Source organism: Gastrolobium bilobum, unplaced genomic scaffold (genome assembly GCF_033153095.1).
Source record: "Gastrolobium bilobum isolate Gb01-03AN ecotype WA unplaced genomic scaffold, APGP_CSIRO_Gbil_v1 utg7694, whole genome shotgun sequence".
NCBI lineage: Eukaryota > Viridiplantae > Streptophyta > Magnoliopsida > Fabales > Fabaceae > Gastrolobium > Gastrolobium bilobum.
Window position 1 is genome coordinate 107,929 of NW_026900155.1, and position 20,778 is coordinate 128,706.

The 20,778-nt window shown below is 34.8% G+C and overlaps 2 protein-coding genes across 3 annotated transcripts; one reads left to right on the forward strand and one right to left on the reverse strand.

Moving 5' to 3' along the window:
* The first annotated feature begins 5,525 nt into the window (after positions 1–5,525).
* Positions 5,526–8,614, forward strand: LOC133295546 (F-box/kelch-repeat protein At1g22040-like). Its single transcript, XM_061494386.1, has 2 exons — positions 5,526–5,665; positions 6,846–8,614. Exon 2 carries the CDS (start codon positions 6,931–6,933, stop codon positions 8,365–8,367), a length of 1,437 nt encoding a protein of 478 aa, XP_061350370.1. The 5' UTR covers positions 5,526–5,665; positions 6,846–6,930; the 3' UTR covers positions 8,368–8,614.
* A 2,842-nt stretch (positions 8,615–11,456) lies between these two features.
* On the reverse strand, positions 11,457–18,227 carry LOC133295540 (BRASSINOSTEROID INSENSITIVE 1-associated receptor kinase 1-like). Of its 2 annotated transcripts, none has more exons than XM_061494382.1 (11): positions 18,008–18,227; positions 17,235–17,344; positions 17,083–17,154; positions 15,890–16,033; positions 14,746–14,817; positions 14,555–14,626; positions 14,247–14,311; positions 13,081–13,209; positions 12,641–12,982; positions 12,105–12,499; positions 11,457–11,963 (listed from the first exon to the last, which is right to left on the reverse strand). In XM_061494382.1, the coding sequence occupies exons 3-11, from the start codon at positions 17,091–17,093 to the stop codon at positions 11,601–11,603; spliced, it is 1,593 nt and encodes a 530-aa protein (XP_061350366.1). In that variant the 5' UTR covers positions 17,094–17,154; positions 17,235–17,344; positions 18,008–18,227; the 3' UTR covers positions 11,457–11,600. The 2 variants fall into 2 exon arrangements, with proteins under 2 accessions (XP_061350366.1, XP_061350365.1); XM_061494381.1 differs by having other exon boundaries at positions 17,235–17,367.
* Positions 18,228–20,778: the final 2,551 nt, after the last annotated feature.

The window sequence follows — 20,778 nt, forward strand, 5'->3', positions numbered from 1 at the left end:
CTTAGACCAGAAGTTATTGCATAGACTGTGTTCTAGAAGGCATGCTTTGACTGGATACCTCGTCTGCCTGAAACATGGAGACTCATAGGTATACTGTTGGGCTTGTCCTGAAAGAGCACAGGGCTAGGGTGATAATTTGAAGGAATTTGTCAAATCTCTGTGAGAGATTAGGTTATCTGTAAACCGGATAAATTGGGATGACATTTACAGGGACTCGGGAATCTATGCATAGTAAAAGAGATCATGAGATGATCTTCCTTTAGAGTCAGTAAATTGAAGATTCCCTATTTCGAATAAAGCTTACCCTAAACCGCAAGGGTTGATATGTTTCCTTACCCTAGGTTTTATGGGAAGGTAACCGAGACGAAAGAAAATACATACGGCAACCAAATATGTGTAATAGGATGATTATGTCATTAACCTAACTAGCTCTGGGGCAACAAAGCATTGCTAGTGCTCTGTGTTGTCATTAGATGTGTTGTGGGCTTATTGGGCCCAAGCCCATTTATGTCAGTGGCTATGTTGGGCCTGCCTAATGGGTCACACACTAACACCTTATTGTCATGACAATATACCATTAAGGGTATTGGGCCTAATAATGGTTATTAGCTCAAGAAGAAGTTTGGAAGCCCACCAAAAGGGAAAAAGGGTGCATGGTTAGTTAATGGGCTTGGATGGTCCAAGACATTACTAATTAACTTAATTAGTTAAATTAATTATCAAATGTTTATATTTTGAATTTTGATTTTGAATTTTGAATTTTGAATTTGAATTTTGAATTTGAAATGTGAATTTGAATTTGGAATTTGAATTTAAAATTTAAATATTTGAACTTTTGAATTCAAAAGTTTGAATTCGAATTTGAATAGGCTATGAAAATTTGTTTCATAACAAAAGGATAAGATAAGATCTTGTTGGAACAAATCCCAAATATCAAGAGGAGATCTTTGAGAATCTTCTAGTGAGGATATGAGGCGCTGATTTTGGCATCTAATGATGGTCATAGGATCAACCAAATGAGCTCCAGTCAGATTTGGTTTGTTGAGAGAATAAGTGAGACAGTTGGTTCAAGTTTGAATGCATCTGCTCAACGTATCTGGACTGTTATAAGGCCAAGTGGGGCGCACCATATGGCTGGCCATATGATGGTTGTTGAGTCAGATTCTTGTTGAGATATTCACTTGATATCATGAGGATGTGAGAGGAGGTTGTTGACAAGATTTGAATTTTGCAACAACTCCACTCCTCTCCCCTAGTGCGCTACATAGGGCTTTATTTAAGTGAAGAAAATCTGATTTTAATTAATCAATTCTCTCATCTCCTTGTGGGTTCCTTTTGTCAAGTTTTTCTTAAGAGAGTTTTGAATTAACCTAGCCTTTTTCAAAGTAAAACCTTGCGCCACTTTTGTGTCTATTCTTGTTGAATATTCACTCTTCTAAACACCTTGACCTAGCCTCCTCCTTCACACATTGGGCGCATAGCTTGCCTCCATTGGTGTTTTCGTTGGTGGCCTTGAAGAAGAGTTCTTCCGTCTTGACAAAGGGTGGTGTGGATCAACATTAGAGGGCTTGCATCTTCAAGCCTCATCTTGATCATCCTCAAGTTTTGGAAAGCAAACAAGGTAACATCCATGCCCTAAAGCATGTTTCTTGATATGGTATGTGTTATTCCGCTCGAAAAATTTTGTTTTTCCCTCTCACATGCCTCGACCTTCAAAGTCAGTTTCTTTCAGGATATCTCACATGATAGGAATGTCATGTTCCAGCACCCTGGAATGATTGAAAGCTCGCGAAAATAGTATGTGGGTGATGACAGAGTGTAATATACGAGCCTCAACACTAAGCAACCCCACCGTGTAATGAATGGTCTGCCCACATCTAATATCAGGCCTCCTTGCCTCCTCCATAACATCTCCTGGGGGATATCCAGGAAGTGATGCATCGCTATCTGCGTCATACTCCGCAGTCTGCGAAGCATCAAAGTCATAGCCCAGTATCTCCAACCATACCGGAGCCGTCATGATGATGTCCACACCACAAACCCTCGACCTCAACTCACCCTGTATGTAGCTGAGGTTATGGTAGAAGGCCCTCACCATCACCTCTGCATACGGACACAATATCTCAGCCAACACCCTCAGATGTGCTGCCTTCAACACCGCTAGAATCTGAAATCCCTCCACCATAAAGAATGCTGTATCTAATGATTTTGGAGGACATAAGGGTCTGTTGACATGGTCACGTACAAATGCAGCGTGAACCGAGGGGTCATCCTCAAATAGGTATCCAAATGGGAGGTTGACGTTATCAGGCTCTTCGTCTTGTGACCTTGAGGAAGAAGGCCGGTCTTGTTATTGCTTCGTGCGTCTCTCACCGTCTGCATTGCTTGGTCTTCGTCGGCCGACCATTGTAACAGAATACCTACAATGACAAAATAATTAATCAAAACTCAGATAACTCAATGGCAAACAACATACATGTTAAAACAAAACCAACACTGCCCTAACTCAATGGTAAACAAAATAAAACCAGCAGATCGAATTGTTAAAACAACAAACCAACACTGCCCTAAAAAGAAATAAAAAACTATAAAATATGTCATGGGCAGGAAGGGAATCACCTTTCATTCTAAAAAAAATTGTTAGGTGCATGTAAACCCTAATAGCAACCATACCAAAACATTGAATGCGTTCAACAACAAAGGACCATGAAATACAATTCATATTTACCAAGGAATGAAGACATAGCATCTCAGAATGAGTTAAAAAAAAATTAATCGATTAAAAAAACCCAAATCCGAAAATCCCTCACCGTGGAGGATGAACAAGTTTGAAGCAGCCTTGGGGACGCATTCCACGCTCTTTGGAACGACTTCAAGAGCTTTTTCTCAGACCTGGGGTCGCTTTCTGAACACCTTAATCGATTAGGGTTTCAAATAACCTCCTATGCCAAATGGGGGGAGGGGGTTTAAAAACGTTCTAGACGACATTTAATCGATTAAATAATACATTTAATCGATTAAATGTCCCAAAATTTAATCAATTAAGAGGGATTTTTAATCAATTAAATTTCGGGTCAACCTTTTTCTTGTATTTTGACCGTTTAATCGATTAAATCTTCATGTTAATCGAATAAGAGGGGCATGTTGGTGGATAGTTCTGCGTGAGGGGAAAATTGGTTAATTAATATGGGGCAAAAGGATAAAAAAACCGGAGACGCCAATCAAAAGGTAAAATGCTACTTGTTTTCTGCAAATTCTGAAATGATTATAATATTATCATGACAAATTATTAATGATAAAAGGTGATAATTATTGAGTCAAATTACATAATACTAATTGTATATTATTATAAACATTTTTTAACGTAATTTATAGTTAATATCTCATTTAAAGAATAATTGACAAAATAAAATTTAAAAATTAAGGGGAGTGTATTGGATTAGGATTTTAAACGACTTTTTTGAGATAAAATATCCTACAGATTTTAAAAGAAATTTTAGAATTTAAGAGACTTTAAAGACTTTTTTAAAAGATTTTTTTTACAATCAAGATTTCATAAGATTGGATTTTAAAGGATTTTAATAGAATTTATAAGATTTGAAAGGACAATATGGATTTATAAGATTTTAAAAAACCATATGAATTTTTAACCAACATTCAAAATTACAAGAGTCAATACAAAAGGGAAAGATTATACTTACACCCTATTTTTGTTTACAATATTTTATAACCATATCTTAACCGTTGATTTTCGTCAATCAACAGTTATCATTCATTGCAAATTAAATATTAATTAATGAGTTTGATTTGTAAAAACAATAACCATTGATTGACGAAAATCAACCGCTGAGATATGGTTGTAAAAGATTGTAAACAAAAATAGGTTGTAAGTATAATCTTTCCCATAAAAAATAACAAAGAAATGCAATGAAATTAATAAAAAAAGTAAAAACTAATATAATTTTCTCAATCAATAAAAAATAATATAATTTTTAACAAACATTCAAAATTACTAAATAACAGCTTTTCACATATCTAATGGGTTGAAAATTATCTTCTTCACTTGGTATGAAAACTATGCATATATGATTATAAGACCCAATTTTTTTTAATTATAAAAATAATTCTAAATTTGCATATAGAACCTAAAGTTCATGATAAAATTTCGTCTGGAATTTTTTGCAATTGATCTTGAAAACCTTGGGTTTTTTGGAATTTTCTAACCATATGAATCTGAAATTTTGGGTTTAATTACATGAAAATTTAGAAAATTTATCAATTTTTTTTCAATCGATACATTGAAACCTTAAATTGCTTTGGGGCTTTTGAGAAATAAGCTTTTAGTTATCTATTGACACAAAAATTGTTTGAAATCATTTTTTATAGTGAAGAAATTTCGTTCATGAATGTATTGTTACGAAATATATGGTTCATATTATGAAAATTTCAATATTTCCTTAAATTGATATTGTTTCATTGATGTAAAACAAAAATTGGTTTGAGTATTTTAGTTCCCATGTTATTTTTCGCTGTTTTTTTGTTATTTTTAATACAAAAATCACATATTTTTGTGCCAAGAAAACCCGCGACCCATAGTTTGAAAAATCGCTTTTTAAACTTTCAAAATTTCTAAAAAATGGCTCAAAAATATGTTATTTTTGAGATAGATTATATTAAAATATCGTTAGTTTTTTGTTTCTGATTTGTTTTGTGATGAAAATCGTTCAAAAATATGCTATTTTTGAGTTTTGACGAAGCTCCCTTGGCAGAACCCAATTTCGAGCAATTAACCTGCTAAAGGAAGAAGAAAACATTGCAATAGAAGAATCTCAAGAAATCCTAGGGATTGGGGTGAGATTGTGAGAGAGACATCCTATTTATATTTTTCACTAAAAAGTCTCACGAAATCCAATCCAATAGAAAATCCATTAAAATCGTCGGATTTTCGAATACCACGAGATTGTGATTCCATTGTTTAAAATCCTGATTGAATACCAACGGATTTGGACGGATTCTAAAATAATCCTTTAAAATCCTAATCGAATACCATGTGACTTTTTTTCAATCAATTAAAATCCTAATCGAATACCAACGAATTTTTTTGTTAAAAAACAATCCTTTAAAATCCTTTGAAATCTCAATCTAATACACTCCCCTAACCATACAATTTAAATATTAAACTAATAATCCTCAGCTTCTAAAATAAGTGGAAAAATAAATACTTTTTTATTTTAATATTATTAATTTATAATATAAATACTTCTTAAATTTGTGTTCAGATATAAAATGACATTTTTTTTTCTTTAGGAAAAGTTACATAAAAAATATTTTATTAAAAAAGCATATTTTTTGTACAAACGAGCCACAAGTATGTCAGTATGTGAAAGATCTGGGTCGTCTACTAAAGTGTAACCCTTAAATGAACGGAGAAGATCGTCCCAATAGCTTACGTGTAGTTGCGTACACAAACACAAAGAAAGGTTCTGTGGATTCAAAGGAATTAACGAATCTGTGTGTGTCTGTCATCCATTCAGTGTCGGAGCAGTGTGTGGTCGTATGGAATGTGTCCCCCTTCATTCCTGCAGCAAAATTTTCGTGGTACCAAACATAGGTTTAGCAAAAATTAAGGATTTTTCGATCACTTTCTCACTTATTCCCTTCTGAGGTACCTAATTTTTTTTTAATTTTCTTGTTTTATGAGTTGTTTAAGTGTTTATTTCTGTGCTGGATGAAGATTCAATGTAGTATAAGATCCTTGTATATTAAATTGCTTATTTCTCTTTTGTTTTTATGTGATGTGAGTGATTCTTTCATTTTGTATTTTTTTTTTTTATCGTTTGCCCTTTTCTCTTTTTGGGTTTATTTGAAAATTTAATTTCTGCTTTAGCCCTTTTTCTGTTGTTGGCTTTCCGGATTTCTTGTTTCTGGTACTGTGTTGGTGTTCCTCTGTATATTGATTTTGTCTGAATGTGATGTTTTTAATTTGAATCTTTGGTTTTTCAATTAAGAGCTGGTAAATTATTATGTTTTGGAAATGGAACGGCTTTGCTGGTAAATTGTTATGAATGTATTCACTTTGCTTGATTGTTATGTTGAATAATTTGTCTCTACATCTTTTGGGTTCTTTTAAGCTTTCTGATTGTGAAAGAGTGCCAGCCATGTGATATGAGGATTCCTCAGAAGTCAGAACTTACGCTTAATGCATTGCATTGCTATGTATGTGGCAACTTGCTTTTAGTAGGTTGTATGCTCAAAAATGTTTAAATAAATACCAAGATGTACTAAATGAATAATTAAACAATAAACAATACTGCAAACATAATGGCTCCAGGGAGATAATACAACTGTTGCTCATTATTTATATAGGATTTACTTATAATGTTTTTTTTGGACAATACTTATATTTTCTCTATACCTATTGTCTTCCCTGTGTCAGATATGGAGATTTTAGCCCTAGTTTTCTTGAATATTCGAAACAGCCAATATGGTTCCTTTTTCCTTTCCAAAAATCTCCGAGTCTATTTCATACACTACACACGATCACACGCATGTTGGATAAACTTTAAGCATTAGTTGATATAGTTTTAGCATCTTTATTTGTGTAACTCTACACAATCTCGTTCTCTCTCTGTGTGTGTGTTTGCGATGTGGTTTATCTCTCTTAGTCTCTTATGTTTTCGGAACTTATGCACACATCTATGGTAGTGTTTTCTTTACCTTTTGATTGATCACTTGAGGAAATGTCTGTGCAAATGGATGCTGTGCTTTTGGTCAAAAGCTTATGCCTATTTGAATAAATCCATTATTCCAATTCATCAATACATTTTCTTGGTGTGTGCTGACAGATGACTTAGAATGATGATGTTCTTGAACATATTCATCTTGGAAGCTTGATGTGCTTGATTTTGATTTGAATTTGAAGTGGTTTTAATGGGGAATATACTGAGTCTGAACAGTTCCAAGACTAGATGGAATGATCCCTGTGAGGTTTTGCAAGGTGAAGCTTGCAAGAGACGGAGGCTGTCATCAAGCTCTTGCGAGGACAACTCAAGACTGATTCCGGCCCTTCCTGATGAGATATCAATTCAGATTCTAGCTAGAGTTCCTCGGGTTTATTATTTAAATCTAAAGTTTGTTTGTCATGCTTGGAAGGCAGCCCTTGTGAGTTCTGAACTATTTTTTGTGAGAAAAGAGCTAGGAACCACGGAGGAGTGGCTGTACATATTAACAAAGGTCAACGAGGATAAACTTTTATGGTATGCCTTGGACCCTCTTTCCAGAAGATGGCAAAGGTTGCCACCAATGCCAAAAGTTGGCTTTGAAGATGAAACAAAGAAGGGTTTGGCTGCCTTTCCCCTTCGGATGTGGAGCATGATGGGTTCAAGTGTCAGAATTGCTGATTTCGTAATGAGCTGGCTTGGGAGAAGAGACGCCCTGGACCGGATGCCATTTTGCGGTTGCTCCATAGGAGCTGTTGATGGTTGCATCTATGCATTAGGAGGATTTTCAAGAGCTTCAGCATTGAAATCTGTTTGGCTGTATGATCCCGTTAAAAACTCTTGGACTGAGGCTAGTCCAATGTCAGTTGGTAGAGCCTATTGCAAGACAGGCATGTTAAATAATAAGCTTTATGTTGTTGGAGGGGTTACTAGGGCTCGTGGTGGACTAACCCCTCTTCAATCTGCAGAAGTATATGATCCACATACAAGCATATGGTCCCAATTACCTAGCATGCCTTTTGCAAAAGCTCAAGTGTTGCCAACTGCTTTTTTGTCTGACTTACTCAAGCCTATTGCCACGGGAATGACTTCATACAAGGGAAGGTTATTTGTTCCTCAGAGTTTGTATTGCTGGCCATTTTTTGTTGATGTTGGGGGTGAAGTTTATGATCCAAATACAAATTCATGGCTTGAAATGCCGATTGGAATGGGTGAAGGTTGGCCAGCAAGACAAGCTGGAACAAAATTGAGTGTTATTGTCAATGATGATCTATATTCACTTGATCCTTCAAATTCTCTTGACAGTGCAAAGATCAAAGTATATGATCATGAAGGTGATACTTGGAAAGTTGCTACTGGAGATGTTCCTATTCGTTATTTCACTGATTCGGAATCTCCTTATCTTTTGGCTGGTTTACTTGGAAAGCTTCATATTATAACTAAAAATGCCAATCACGACATTACAGTGTTACAAGCTGACATGCAAAATGATTTAGTTTTCTCCCAATCCATGTTGTCATCACCAGATAACTCATTCAGTGAACATGCTGAATCTTCAGCAGAAACACAGGGAGAATTTTGGAGGGTTCTTGCAACTAGGAGTGGTAGATATGTTGAATTAGTTAGCTGTCTGTCCCTTAAAATATAATTTTTCTTTTTGAGGGAGGGTCCTCTTATGGTTTTGATTCCTGAATATATCTGTGTTGATTGGCACGCTTGCTAATAAGCCACAATAGTAGGGAAGATTTTAAAATTGTAAATGATTTCATTTACAAATTGATTCATAAAATGTAAGCATTCCAAGCTACTCTACTACGCCCCAAAAAAATATTACACGGTAGCAAGAGCATCATTCATTAAAGACGCTGTATATCAAATCTGAATGTTTTTCGAATCCTCCTTTTCAAATTATTTGAGTATATCATAGTTTTGTAGCATTTGGTCACTAGGTGATTTCTTTACTGAGAGGTGAAGTTGTTGGCAGAAGCAACCTCAAGACTCATTGCGAGCCATTGACACATACGAATTGGAGAAATAGGATCATCTACATATTCTTGTGGATCAAAAAATGGGCACCGCCACAGGACAGGATTAATAATAAAATCATCCAATGAAAGCAACTATCAGTCTCTATTAGTGTTAATCCCAATAAAAATAGAATGATTCAAGTATCATAATTCATACGTTAAAAATAAAGGACAGGGAGAAGAATAGAAGGAGATAAAAGAGAGGAACAATCCTTTTCTCAAATAACATTATTTAGTTTGTTTAAATATTATGATTTTTTGTTTCTGTTTCCGGTCTTTAGTTTTGATAGGAGGAATAAATAAAGGGGTAGAATCTTTTGACGCCGGTGTCAAGTTTCAAGTTTGACACCTGATCTGAGAGCTGTTAGATAAAAAAAGATCAATGATGTCATATGTTTACGAATCAGAGTCGTTAATCTTTTTTTATCTAATGGCTCTCAAATGAGTCGTTGATCCTACCCCATAAATAAATATAGGGAAATATGATTTTCATGTTGTATAAGATAATTTTATTTCATGCAATACATAAAAAGTGGATGTTATCCATTTTTTTTTCTTTCTCTCTCTTCTTCGTGGGTTTCATCTATTTTTTGTATATTGCATGAGACAAATTATGTTATGTAACATGATAAACATATTCCCCATAAATATATCATGGTTGTTAAAACTTTATTTCGGTGCATAAAAACTTATACTGTTTAAGCTTTTATAATTGAAAAAATGCCTTGGATGTAAGGTGCACAATTTTTAAAAGCAGTATGGTTTATGCTTTAAAACTAATTTCGATTTTAGATCATGCTTTTACATTTGAAATGTAAATGAGCTAAATTATAAACAAATTTCGAGTTTTTTATAATTTAATCTTCACTTATATGTCTTTCTCGTTTTAAATTTTAAATTTATGCAAGTTTTGATTCATTCGTCCTTCATTCCCCACATATCCGTCCGTCTAGTTCTCAATCTTCGAGTGCTAATGATGATAATAAAAGACTTAGAAATCGCATTTGACTAACTATAGCTAATGAACAATTTTTAAGTTGTTGGTGTTAGCCTTGGGCTATTTGACCATTTTACCCCTAATTAATTAATTAATAATTATTTTGCCCCTGATTCAAAACTATCTACTAATCTGCCCCTCTTTAATCGACTACCTTGTATTTTTAATCGACTAAATAGTTGTTGAGAGATTTAATCGACTAAATCTCCCTACTTAATCGATTAAAAAATCATACTGACTTGTTTTCCTTTGTTGTCTGTTGGGAGATTTAGTCGACTAAATAGGAAGATTTAGTCGATTAAATCTCCCAACAGCCATTTTTGCCTGTTTTGGTCATTTAGTCGATTAAAAATGCAAGATAGTCGATTAAAGAGGGGCAGATTGGTAGATAGTTTCGAATCAGGGGCAAAATGATTATTAATTAATTAATAAGGGGCAAAAGGGTAAAAAAGCCGTTAGCGTTGTTATATACTTATATGGAAAAAAGTGTATCATTTTAAAAGATGTAAAGTTGTGTCATTTTAAATGAGAGAAATAGATAGATAAAGTAGGAGAGAGAATAGACAAAAAAATATAAAGATGTGGATCTCACCTCTTTGTAAGAGTGAAATGATATAAGTTGTATCATTTAAAAAGACAAACACTTTTTCTTATTTATATTGGTGGCTATTGTTTATGAATTTACCCGTTCACTACCATAATACCTTATAGAGTATAATCATTTTGCTAGCACAAACTTTACAGATGGTATTATACTTGTGCCAAAAATATTCTCTTCGTATAACTCTTTTATATATTAATATTCGTTATGAAATATTTAAATTTGTATACAATATTTACATATCAATACTTATATACACATGCATTACTGTAATATGAAATGTAACATTTGTATTTTTACACTTGCATGGATGCATCCTTTGTTGAGAAAATTCTCCTTTCTATTTTTTTTTTCAGAGTTATATGAATTATAAAAACTGAGAAGAAAGTGAAATTAAGATGAAAATTGAAAATTGAAAAGGGAAAGTGGCTTTGGACCTGGGCAAAAGCACCATATTGCTAATATTAAGCAAAATATCACGAGTTCAAAGCACATATGGAATGTTTTGCTAAAGTAGAGCAGTCAGTCCCGTCACCTTACTTGACGCATTCAGTCCCGTCAATATTGGTGACGGGACTTGTTTCCACGTTAGCAATCTGCACCAATTTCATGCCACGTGTCAAATATTCATTGACAATAATGGGTGATGTGGCGTTAGCTTTTTTAGTCCCGTCAACTATTGTGACAAGACTCAACGAACATTTGACATGTGGGACGAAATTGCAGATTGCTGACGTGGAAACAAGTCCCGTCAAGTAAGATGACAAGACTGAATACGTCAGGTAAGATGACGGGACTGACTACTCTACTTTGGCAAAACATTTCACATGTGCTTTGAACAGGAGATATTTTTCCTTAATATTAGCAATACGGTGCTTTTACCTTTGGACCTGGGACTGTCTCTGTCCCCACAAAAGAGACGGCGTGTGTCAGAGTGCAAGTTTGAGTTTTGACAGAAAAGCAATATCATCAAAGTGCAAGTTTGAGTTCTAATTTTAAATACTGTCTCTTAGCACTAAGCTGCACAACCATAATATTATAGTAATGGTACAACCAAGAGATATCATTCAGATTGGAATCCTCGTACGAGGAAACAGAGGAGTGAAGGCTCAGCGGTAACATTTTGCTTTATTTATGTAAGGTCGCAAAATTTGAGTTTACCTTTTGTAAATCATATACACAAATCAGTAGTATATGTATATAGCTTTCAAACAGAAAGTGCTGCGTCAGGCAGGATTGTGTAGAATGTTCAAAGATCATCTAGGACCTGGTAGTTTTTCTGGTGACATACTTGAAGTTGAGTCTAATATCAAATTACCAGCGTGGTGATACGGATATTGGTAGAAATACTTGCGGATGATCTCCTCTTCCAGCCGTTGATTCCGTTTTAATGCCATGCGGATGATCTCCTCTTTCTGCCATTGATCCCATTTTTCTGCCAAACCATCACCCTCTAACATTCTCACCACCTCAGACATCTTGGGCCTTTCCAAAGGGGAGCCTTGTGTGCATAGCAATGCCACTTGGATTAGCTGTTCTACCTCTTCCTCATCATAATTTCCCTTTAAATCTGGATCCACCACAGTCTCCAATCTCTTGTCTATCAGAAGTCCTTTAACCTGGGCTCAAAATAATGGCTCAGATTTTTCTGATCATAATAAAATGCGACATTGAGAGGATCCCATTTCCAAATATTTATACGACAATAAATAACATCAAACAATTGCTAATGGCATATTTTTCATAAACTGAATACCTACCCAATCAAGCAACATGAAATCATCATCATTGGCAAGTCGTGCTAGATCAAAAGCCCTCTGTCCAGTTATTATTTCAAGAAGCGTAACACCATATCCATAAACGTCAGTCTTCTCTGAAGGCTTTCCAGTTGAGAGGTACTCTGGTGCTATATGCCCAATGGTACCAAGTACAGCAGTGGTAACATGAGTATCTGTGTAATCCATAAGCTTTGCTATACCAAAATCTCCAACAACTGCTTCAAATTCCTCATCCAACAATATATTAGCAGCTTTGACATCACGATGAATAATCTTTGGTTTACAATGATCGTGCAAATACGCAAGCCCCCTAGCAGCTCCTAGGGCAATACGCTTCCGTATTGACCACTCAAGTGGTGGTTGTGATTGCGGACGATCTACAACAACGTAATCGATATACATAAACACGTTTCAAAATTTTACAGTGATGACATTTTTAATATGAACACATGTTTTAATAAAAGCTATGCATTTCTTCACAATAATCCAAAACAACTTCAAAAGACTAATAAGGATACCTCGTAAACAAGATGCTACACTTCCATTAACCATGAAGGGAAATACAAGCAACCGCTCAGTAGGTGTCATGCAGAAACCACGCAGCCGAAGCAAATTTCGATGCACAGCCATGCTGATCATTTTCACTTCAGTTTGGAATTGTAGCTCCCCACTTTGGGTGTGTATCTCTTTAAGTCTTTTTACTGCTACAAGAGTACCATCTGCCAAGCGTGCTTTATAAACTTTGCCAAATCCACCACTGCCTAGAATGTTTTTGTTATTAAAATTATCTGTTGCAAATTGCAGTTCACGCAGTGAAAACTTTTTAAGCTGACCAAGGTGAACTTCAGGATCCTCCTCAACTGCCAGTAAAAGACACACAAATGTAGGAAAATCACTAATGGTTATCATATTCAGCTTTAATCAGTATGTATACCATCTTTTCTGGTAGTCAACTAACCGGGAACATCAATGAAATAATCCTTTGGCTTTCTTCTAAGCCAATAAACAAGTGCAATTGCAAGGGCTGGAAACAACAGAACAGCACCCACCGCAACTCCTCCAGCAATAGTCCCAGTGGCACTACTACCTACATGGATTAAAAGAATTAAATGGTTGTTAAGATATATAAAACCATTAAAAAGCCCTTACCCACTAGTTTAAGCTTTTGGGTTGAATTGGTTCTTTACATGGTATCAGAGCCTCATGTCCCGGGTTCGATCCTCGCCGCCCCTCACTTTCTTTCAAGTGGAATTTTTTTGTTCGCACAGGTAGGTGGGCCTGTGCATTCTACACCCTTCAAGCCCTATGGGCTCTCGTGTGAGGGGGCATGTTGAGATATATAAAACCATTAAAAAGCCCTCACCCACTAACTTAAGCTTCTGGGTTGAATTGGTTTTTTACAATGGTAAAGTATAACTCTATTATTAATTCCCTCTCTTGAATTTGACCATCCACCTGAAGAAGCTATACATTTATGAATGCGGAAGAAGCTATGCTTAAGGTATCTCCATCATCAGAGATCACTGCTCAATCACAATCAGTCCATCCTTTTCAATAAACTTGAATTTTAAAGAATGAAAAGGTTCAGTCACAGGTGCCATACAAAATCACAGAATAAACATTAGGAGAAAACTATGTAGCCTATCAATTATCAAGGCCTACATTTCTACTTGCCTTTTGGCGGCAAAGGGTGGAGGAAAGATTGTTAGTAAGGAAAGGAATGGAGCGGCTGCAGCTTGTACAGAAACAAAAGCAAACTACTAGCAAAATTGAAAACCTTTTACATAGTACTAATTTTATTAGTTATAAAACACCATTATTTTGCCTTTGCTTATCTTAGTGGTTTAAAATTTAGGTCACAGGTATTCTTTTACATGGTATCAAATTTTAGTTAACCTAGTGGTGTAGAGTTTTGATTGTTGCACTGAGTCTTACAATTTCATAACAAGGTTGATTTTGCTTTCAATTTTTGTGGTAAGCCTGTATTTTTCATGTTTCAAGCCTAGTGGACTCGCACATGAGGGCCTTGCTAAGAGTTACATTCTCGGCTCATGTTTTTAGATCAATTATTCATTACAAATTTAATTCATTACTAACAAAAAAAAAAAACAAACATTAACAAACCTGACATAGTTTGTTGTGGTGGAGCTAGAAGGGATTTGTTCTTCAAGAGAGGATTATTGTTAAAACTGTAAAGGGTAACACACGCATTAGCAAAATTTTGATGTCACATCTCTCAATAATAATAGTAATGTGTTAGGACCCAGTTGCATGATATGGGACTTGAGTCCCACGTTATAAGTATGAGATTCTGATGTGGGGTTTATATGAGCTTAGGTTCTCCCACTACAATGGCAAGCTTTTGTGGTGTGGTTCTCCCAAGGTTTTTATCATAATGATATAAGCAATTTCATTTGCACCAAGTCACCAACCTGTCGGAAGTAAACATTGAAAATGAGCCATTGACTGGTACATCTCCTGATAAGTTGTTGTTTGCTAAATCACTATATTCCACATTGACCATGGTGTCAGGTTATGCATAAAAATAAAAATACATCACTATAACAAGGTATCTACATTTGGAGTAGTTCATGAAAAATCTAAATATATGAGTGAAACTCACAGGATTTGCAGGGTAGTAACATTGGTCAAAGACATAGGAATGTTTCCAGACAAGCTGTTATTGTTGAGACGCCTAGTTCAGGGAGCAAATTCAATTAGTTTGCAGATAGTAAACTATTGATAGAGAAGAGTAACAAGACATGATAGTAAACAATTATCAAGTAGCATGTGTGGTGAGTGTGTGCGCTATAATAACTTCTTGTTGACTGCTTACCCAAAAAAAAAAAAAAAACTTCTTGTTGACTTAAATTAGAAGACCAGTGTATATAACAAAGTGTTCTAGCTACAGGGTAATGTGAATTGGCCACAATTGAAAAATGTCTATATCCAGGCATGACTGATGCCATTTCCTTTTAGAAACCTTCAACACAATCATTAAAACTCCCTTCCATGAAAATAAATGCGCAGGGAAAAAACCAAGAAAACAAGCAGAGCTTCAATCCATTATAATATAATCAAGTCAAAGCCTTAATTATTAAAATGTGGGAGGCAATGGAACCTCAGAGCTAATCACGATTAATTAATTTAAAAAAGAAGAAGTAAGTTCAGCTGTAGTAAAAGTAAATTAAGGAACATAACACAAGTCACACCAAGCACTTGAAGAAAATTCAGGCAGCCAAGGATGCAATGGCAACTCGAGACCACCATCCCCCCCTCAGTCCATGTGTCCTCATGAACAATTATTACATTGACTTTTGCATCTTTCATAAATAGAGACATGAATTGGTCAATACACACGTGACAAACACAATTAACATTTCTTTCATAAATATTTAAGCAGAAAAAACTCCAGGATTAGTTGCACATAAAAATCTGTCACCCAACTTGTGACCCAACTCTACCAACCAGCTAAATAGTCTGAAGTTATATTTTTTACTAGACCTACCAATCTGAGCACTATCATCAATCGTCATCTATTTCATGTGATTAGGTAGAATGATTCTTTTCTTAGGCATGTGTTCGAAATATATTACAGGCTCTGTTGGAACTGAAATTGTCATATTGTAAGCTGCATAATCTGCCACCATTTTATGTGGTAAAGCAAAAATTATGAAGGTTAAAAAGTAAATGTAGATACAAAATTGAAACATATTTAAATAAGTTTTGCAGATTAAAGATAGGAGATAAAGGAAAGCCTATCATACAGGAAACGTAGTTGTTTAAGGTTAGCCAATGTGTCCGGAATGGGACCGGTTAACTTGTTCAGGTAAAGATCCAAGCTCACCAAGTTTGCCAAATTTCCAAGCTCGTTTGGGATTTTCCCAGTTATGTTATTACTGTAAAGTTCCCTGTCAGTGAAAGAAAAATATTTTCAGATTTGAGCAAGTAATAAAGTCCAATGAATTACTATAAATGGCAGAACACATTTGCAATAATGCTATGAAAAGGGTAAATATCTAATAGAAGTTGCTATGGCGAAAATTGAATCACACAAATATATATTGATGGCTTGCATAGTATTCAATATGTAACCTTTTCTTCAGCAATTTATAAAACTATCGCCAAAGACTGGTTAATGTCAAGCTTAGGAAGGCACCAAAAGTTGATAACACAACTGTTCCTCAAGAAAATTGATTGTTCAACTAGAAAATATGTGTGAGGAGGACAGCCCTTGCTTAGATTGAGACTCTCTACTACAACCAACAGAAGTAGGGCAGAAAACCTTCAAATTTTGACATTTTGATTGAGAAGGAAAATCAAAACATAATGCAATTTGGAAAATCTTTTATTTTATACCATTCTAGGATCACTAAAATAAATAATGTACACCAATATTTCTATGATATGAACCAAGTAGATGAGTTCTGGGGATTTATCCATTTAATTGCCTTATTCACCTGTTTTACAAAGTTAAGCATACTAGCCCTGACTGAGAAGGTTATTTTTTTTTTTTAGAATCATGTATGCAGCAAGTGATTTCTTGATAAACAACACAGCTTTTTCTGTCAGAAGGAAAGACAGACAAACAAACAAGAACTTTATGAAAAATGAGAAACATATTGTCAATGAAGAGCAACTTATCTACCTTGTTTTGGGAGTGGCTAGGGAGAAAATGTATTGTCAAACAAAATATACAATATTAAGAGGAGACCTAAGTCCCTTCTCCTATCAGGGAATGGAGTTCACATAACTTTGGAGCATTGAGGCAGTGAGCAAAGAATTTATTTTGATGCCTGGCCAGTAAATATAGTACTACTGTTTATAAGATCGTCTTTAAAGAAAGCAACAAAAAGAATTAAAACTGAATAACAATCAAGAAATATTGTTAAGCAAAATCTGCACACACAAAAAAAGAGACAAATTTACCCAAAAATATGATATCTGTTTCACAACTTACAAGTGTCGCATATTTGGGAGCTGACCAAGCTGTGGAACCAGTTGTCCCGAAAGGTTTGCATTTCCAAGATCACTTGCCAAACACAAATTAATTTTTCACTAAATGCACGAAAGTTCATAAAACTACTGGTAAAGATGACATAAAAAACTTACACACGGGTCACGCGATTATAGTCGTTGCATTTAACATGAAACCATGTGCATGGATTGGGAAGGGTAGCATTCCAGCTTTCAAGAACCCCGTTCGGATCAAGCAAACTGTTCTTCAATGCAATCAGGGCATCAACTGTCATAGAAGCAATATTCAGGTGCAATTGCAAATATTCATAATATTAAATCATTCGGAGTAAAGAATCAAACAAGTGTCAACACTGACGTTGCTCCATAAAATTGTGCGAAATTCGGGAAGTGAAATCTCTCTTGGTATTCAATTGTGAGAAATAAAATCCTAAATATAATGGTTTAGATTTTTGGATGAGATATGAGTTGTGACTGTGAGAGCTTCGATCCTTTGTAAGAAAACTAATCTAAAAACGTATTACAATCAACAATTAGGCCATAGGGTGACTCCCCAAGCATAAAATTAAACATTTTTCCATTTACAATTAACAAACAATCCGAGCAAATGATACAGTCATACATAGCAGCAGAGAATTGGAGTAAAATATTTCAAAAGCCACTCCAATTACATAAAAGCCCCCTATTATTAATTCCCCCAGTTTTATTTATCATTCAAACAAATGAGCCAGTTAAAATAAATCTTAAAGGCCACAAAACAGAACAAAAATAGGAAAAAAGAATAAAATAAAAAAGGCATAATTGAGTATTTTCTTAACCCAGCTCATTTAATGGGAACAGATATTTATGCAACAATTAATTTAAAACACCATAGAGTAATTAAGCACAAAAGTTCACCACTTACTTACCTTCTGGATTGCCAGAAACCTTAAGCACCAAATGAAGCAACAAGAGTGACCAAAGAAGAAACGAACCCATGAAAGATGACATCACTCGCTCCATGTTTCCGTTCCTCTTCAACAAAATTCCATGAGAATGAGATAGATTCATAGTCATGCACGTGCACTTCAACTTTAATCCCTCATGCAAAAACATTCTTAATACTAATTGATCACCGCCATACCCATCAGAAGCAAGTAGACCTCATTGACCAAAAGAAGTAACCGTGAGTTTTAAGATATGTCATAACCGTGCAGGGAGAATCTGTTAATATATTCAATAATATGTTCACATGCAAGGCTAATAAGTGAAAACAAGTTATTTGGGCCCATTTGCGTTCTAGCCTAATATCTTCTCTAAGTAGGAGTGTTAACGGACCGAGCCGAGCTGAGCTTTGGTCTTAAAAGGCTAAGCCTAAATGTGTCAGCCTGACCAAGCCTGTTACCTGTTATAAATATAATTATTGACCTGTGGCCTGATTTATTTATAAAAAATAAAAGCCTTATTTAACCTGTTAGTCTGTTTAAAGAAAAAATAAGACAACAAAAATTTAAACAAACATAACATACAATCAACAAGACTAGTAATTCCATAAATATTCATAAATTCAATGTATATCCAAAAAGCATAATATAGAATAAAATTATTTAAAAAGTCTATTTAACCAATAAAATGGAGTGAAATAGATTGAGGAGAAATAGATGGCTATTACAAGTAGTATAAAGAATATAAAATAAAAATAAAAAGTAATATACTAGGTCAGCTTGGGAGGCTCTAAGGCCGAGCTTTTGAATTGGAACCTGAGGCCTTTTTATTAAACGAGCTTTTATACAAGTTCAAGTCTGGTGCCGACAACCAATTTTAGACATGCAAGCTCAAGCCTTCACGAGCCGAGCCAAAGGCCCCTGGCTCGTTTAACACCCCTATCTCTAAGGTTTCATAAGGTATTACTTTTGAACACTCTAAACTTGATGTCTCTTGGTGTAATTCTTCAAGTATTAACCCTACCTCAAAATCCTTCTCTCTCAAACCTATAACATCCAACAATCTTGAAGTATTAGCTTCGTATGTCGGGTTTGAGTGAGTAAGGTGTTTATGTCATCTTTGGGCGCATTTGCGTTGTAGCCTAATAGCTTGGATTATCTCGTATGAGGTTTAACGAGCCGAGTCGAGCTGAGCTTTAGTTTTAAAAGTCTAAGTTTAAATGTGTCACCCTGATCAAGCTTGTTACCTGTTATAAATATAATTATTGGCCTGAGGCCTGACTTATTTACAAAAAAATAAAAGTCTTATTTAGCCTATTAGTCTGTTTAAAAAAAATAAGACAACAAAAATTTAAACAAACATAACATACAATCAACAACACTAGTAATTTCATAAATATTCATAAATTCAATGTATATCCAAACAGCATAATATAAAATAAAATCATTTAAAAAGTCTATTTAACCAATAAAATGGAGTGAAATAGATTGAGAAGAAATAAATAGAGGGCTATTACAAGTAGTATATAAAATAAAATAAAAAAATAATATATTAGGTCAGCTTGGGAGGCTCTAAGGCCGAGCTTTTGAATTGGAACCTGAGGCCTTTTTATTAAACGAGCTTTTATACAAGTTCAAGTCTGGTGCCGACAACCAATTTTAGACATGCAAGCTCAAGCCTTCACGAGCCGAGCCAAAGGCCCCTAGCTCGTTTACCACCCATATCTCTAAGGTTTCATAAGCTAACACTTTTGAACACTCTAAACTTGATGTCTCTTGGTGTAATTCTTCAAGTATTAACCCTACCTCAAAATCCTTCTCTCTCAAACCTATAACATCCAACAGTCTTGAAGTATTAGCTTTGTGTGTCGGGTTTGAGGGAGTAAGGTGTTTATTCGAAGATCTCATCAAGAGGAATTCATATTTTAAATCACTTTCACTATTCGACGAAATGATTTTCTAGGATCTGAGTTTGAAGATACTGCATCTGCAACTTTTCGGTCCAGCTCCTAGAAATTTCAGCCAGTAGTTTCAAGGAGTAAAACCTAATGGGCTTTGTTCTACTCATCGAGACGATCGTTTTGACTGGTCACTCGCCTTAAGCGAAGGTTAGACGAAGGATATATGGCCATCAGAAGTTTTAGGTACATTTTCCTACGAATTTTAATAATCGGAAAATATTCCGGTGAATTTCCGGCAATAAAGGTAGTCCATCTTATGGTTTTTGGATGCAAATCCATTTTTGTGGTCTATTTTTGGCAAGTGTTGTATGATATATAAACATTAGAATTTAATATTCTGCATTTGTGTATGAGTTACGATTACAGTTTTTGAATCTTGTTAAATACAAAATTGATTTTAATAAAAATGCTTGTTTATCGAAAGGAAAAAGTTTGACCGTACTTTTAATTCAATTGATGTGATTGTAACTACGCTTAATATTATAAATAATGTTAACAAGACCGGATCCATACGAGATGTTACAAGGATATAGGACCTAGCTAGTGGATATTTGTTATTTTGAGGATGACTATATTTTGTGGAGCATGTTATATAATCATGCACATTTGTATAGTTTGACATGTATTTTGCTATGTTTATGTACTTGTTGTATATGGTCATGTGTAGCCTTTATACACTTATACCATTTTGATATTAGCATGCATATGAATGTATGTTAGAGTATGTAAATATTGGCATGAAGTCACTTTTTGAATGAATCCATGGATGAATTCTAATTCCATTATTGTTGGACT

Coding starts and splice junctions, on each gene's coding strand:
- LOC133295546 (XM_061494386.1), top strand. CDS start 6,931: ATGGGGAATATACTGAGTCTGAACAGTTCCAAGACTAGATGGAATGAT.
- LOC133295540 (XM_061494381.1), bottom strand. CDS start 18,194: ATGTTTTTGCATGAGGGATTAAAGTTGAAGTGCACGTGCATGACTATG. Junction 12,500..12,640: donor TGTAGCATCTTGTTTACGAG/GTATCCTTATTA, acceptor ACGTTGTTGTAG/ATCGTCCGCAATCACAACCA. Junction 11,964..12,104: donor ATTTCATGTTGCTTGATTGG/GTAGGTATTCAG, acceptor TTTTGAGCCCAG/GTTAAAGGACTTCTGATAGA.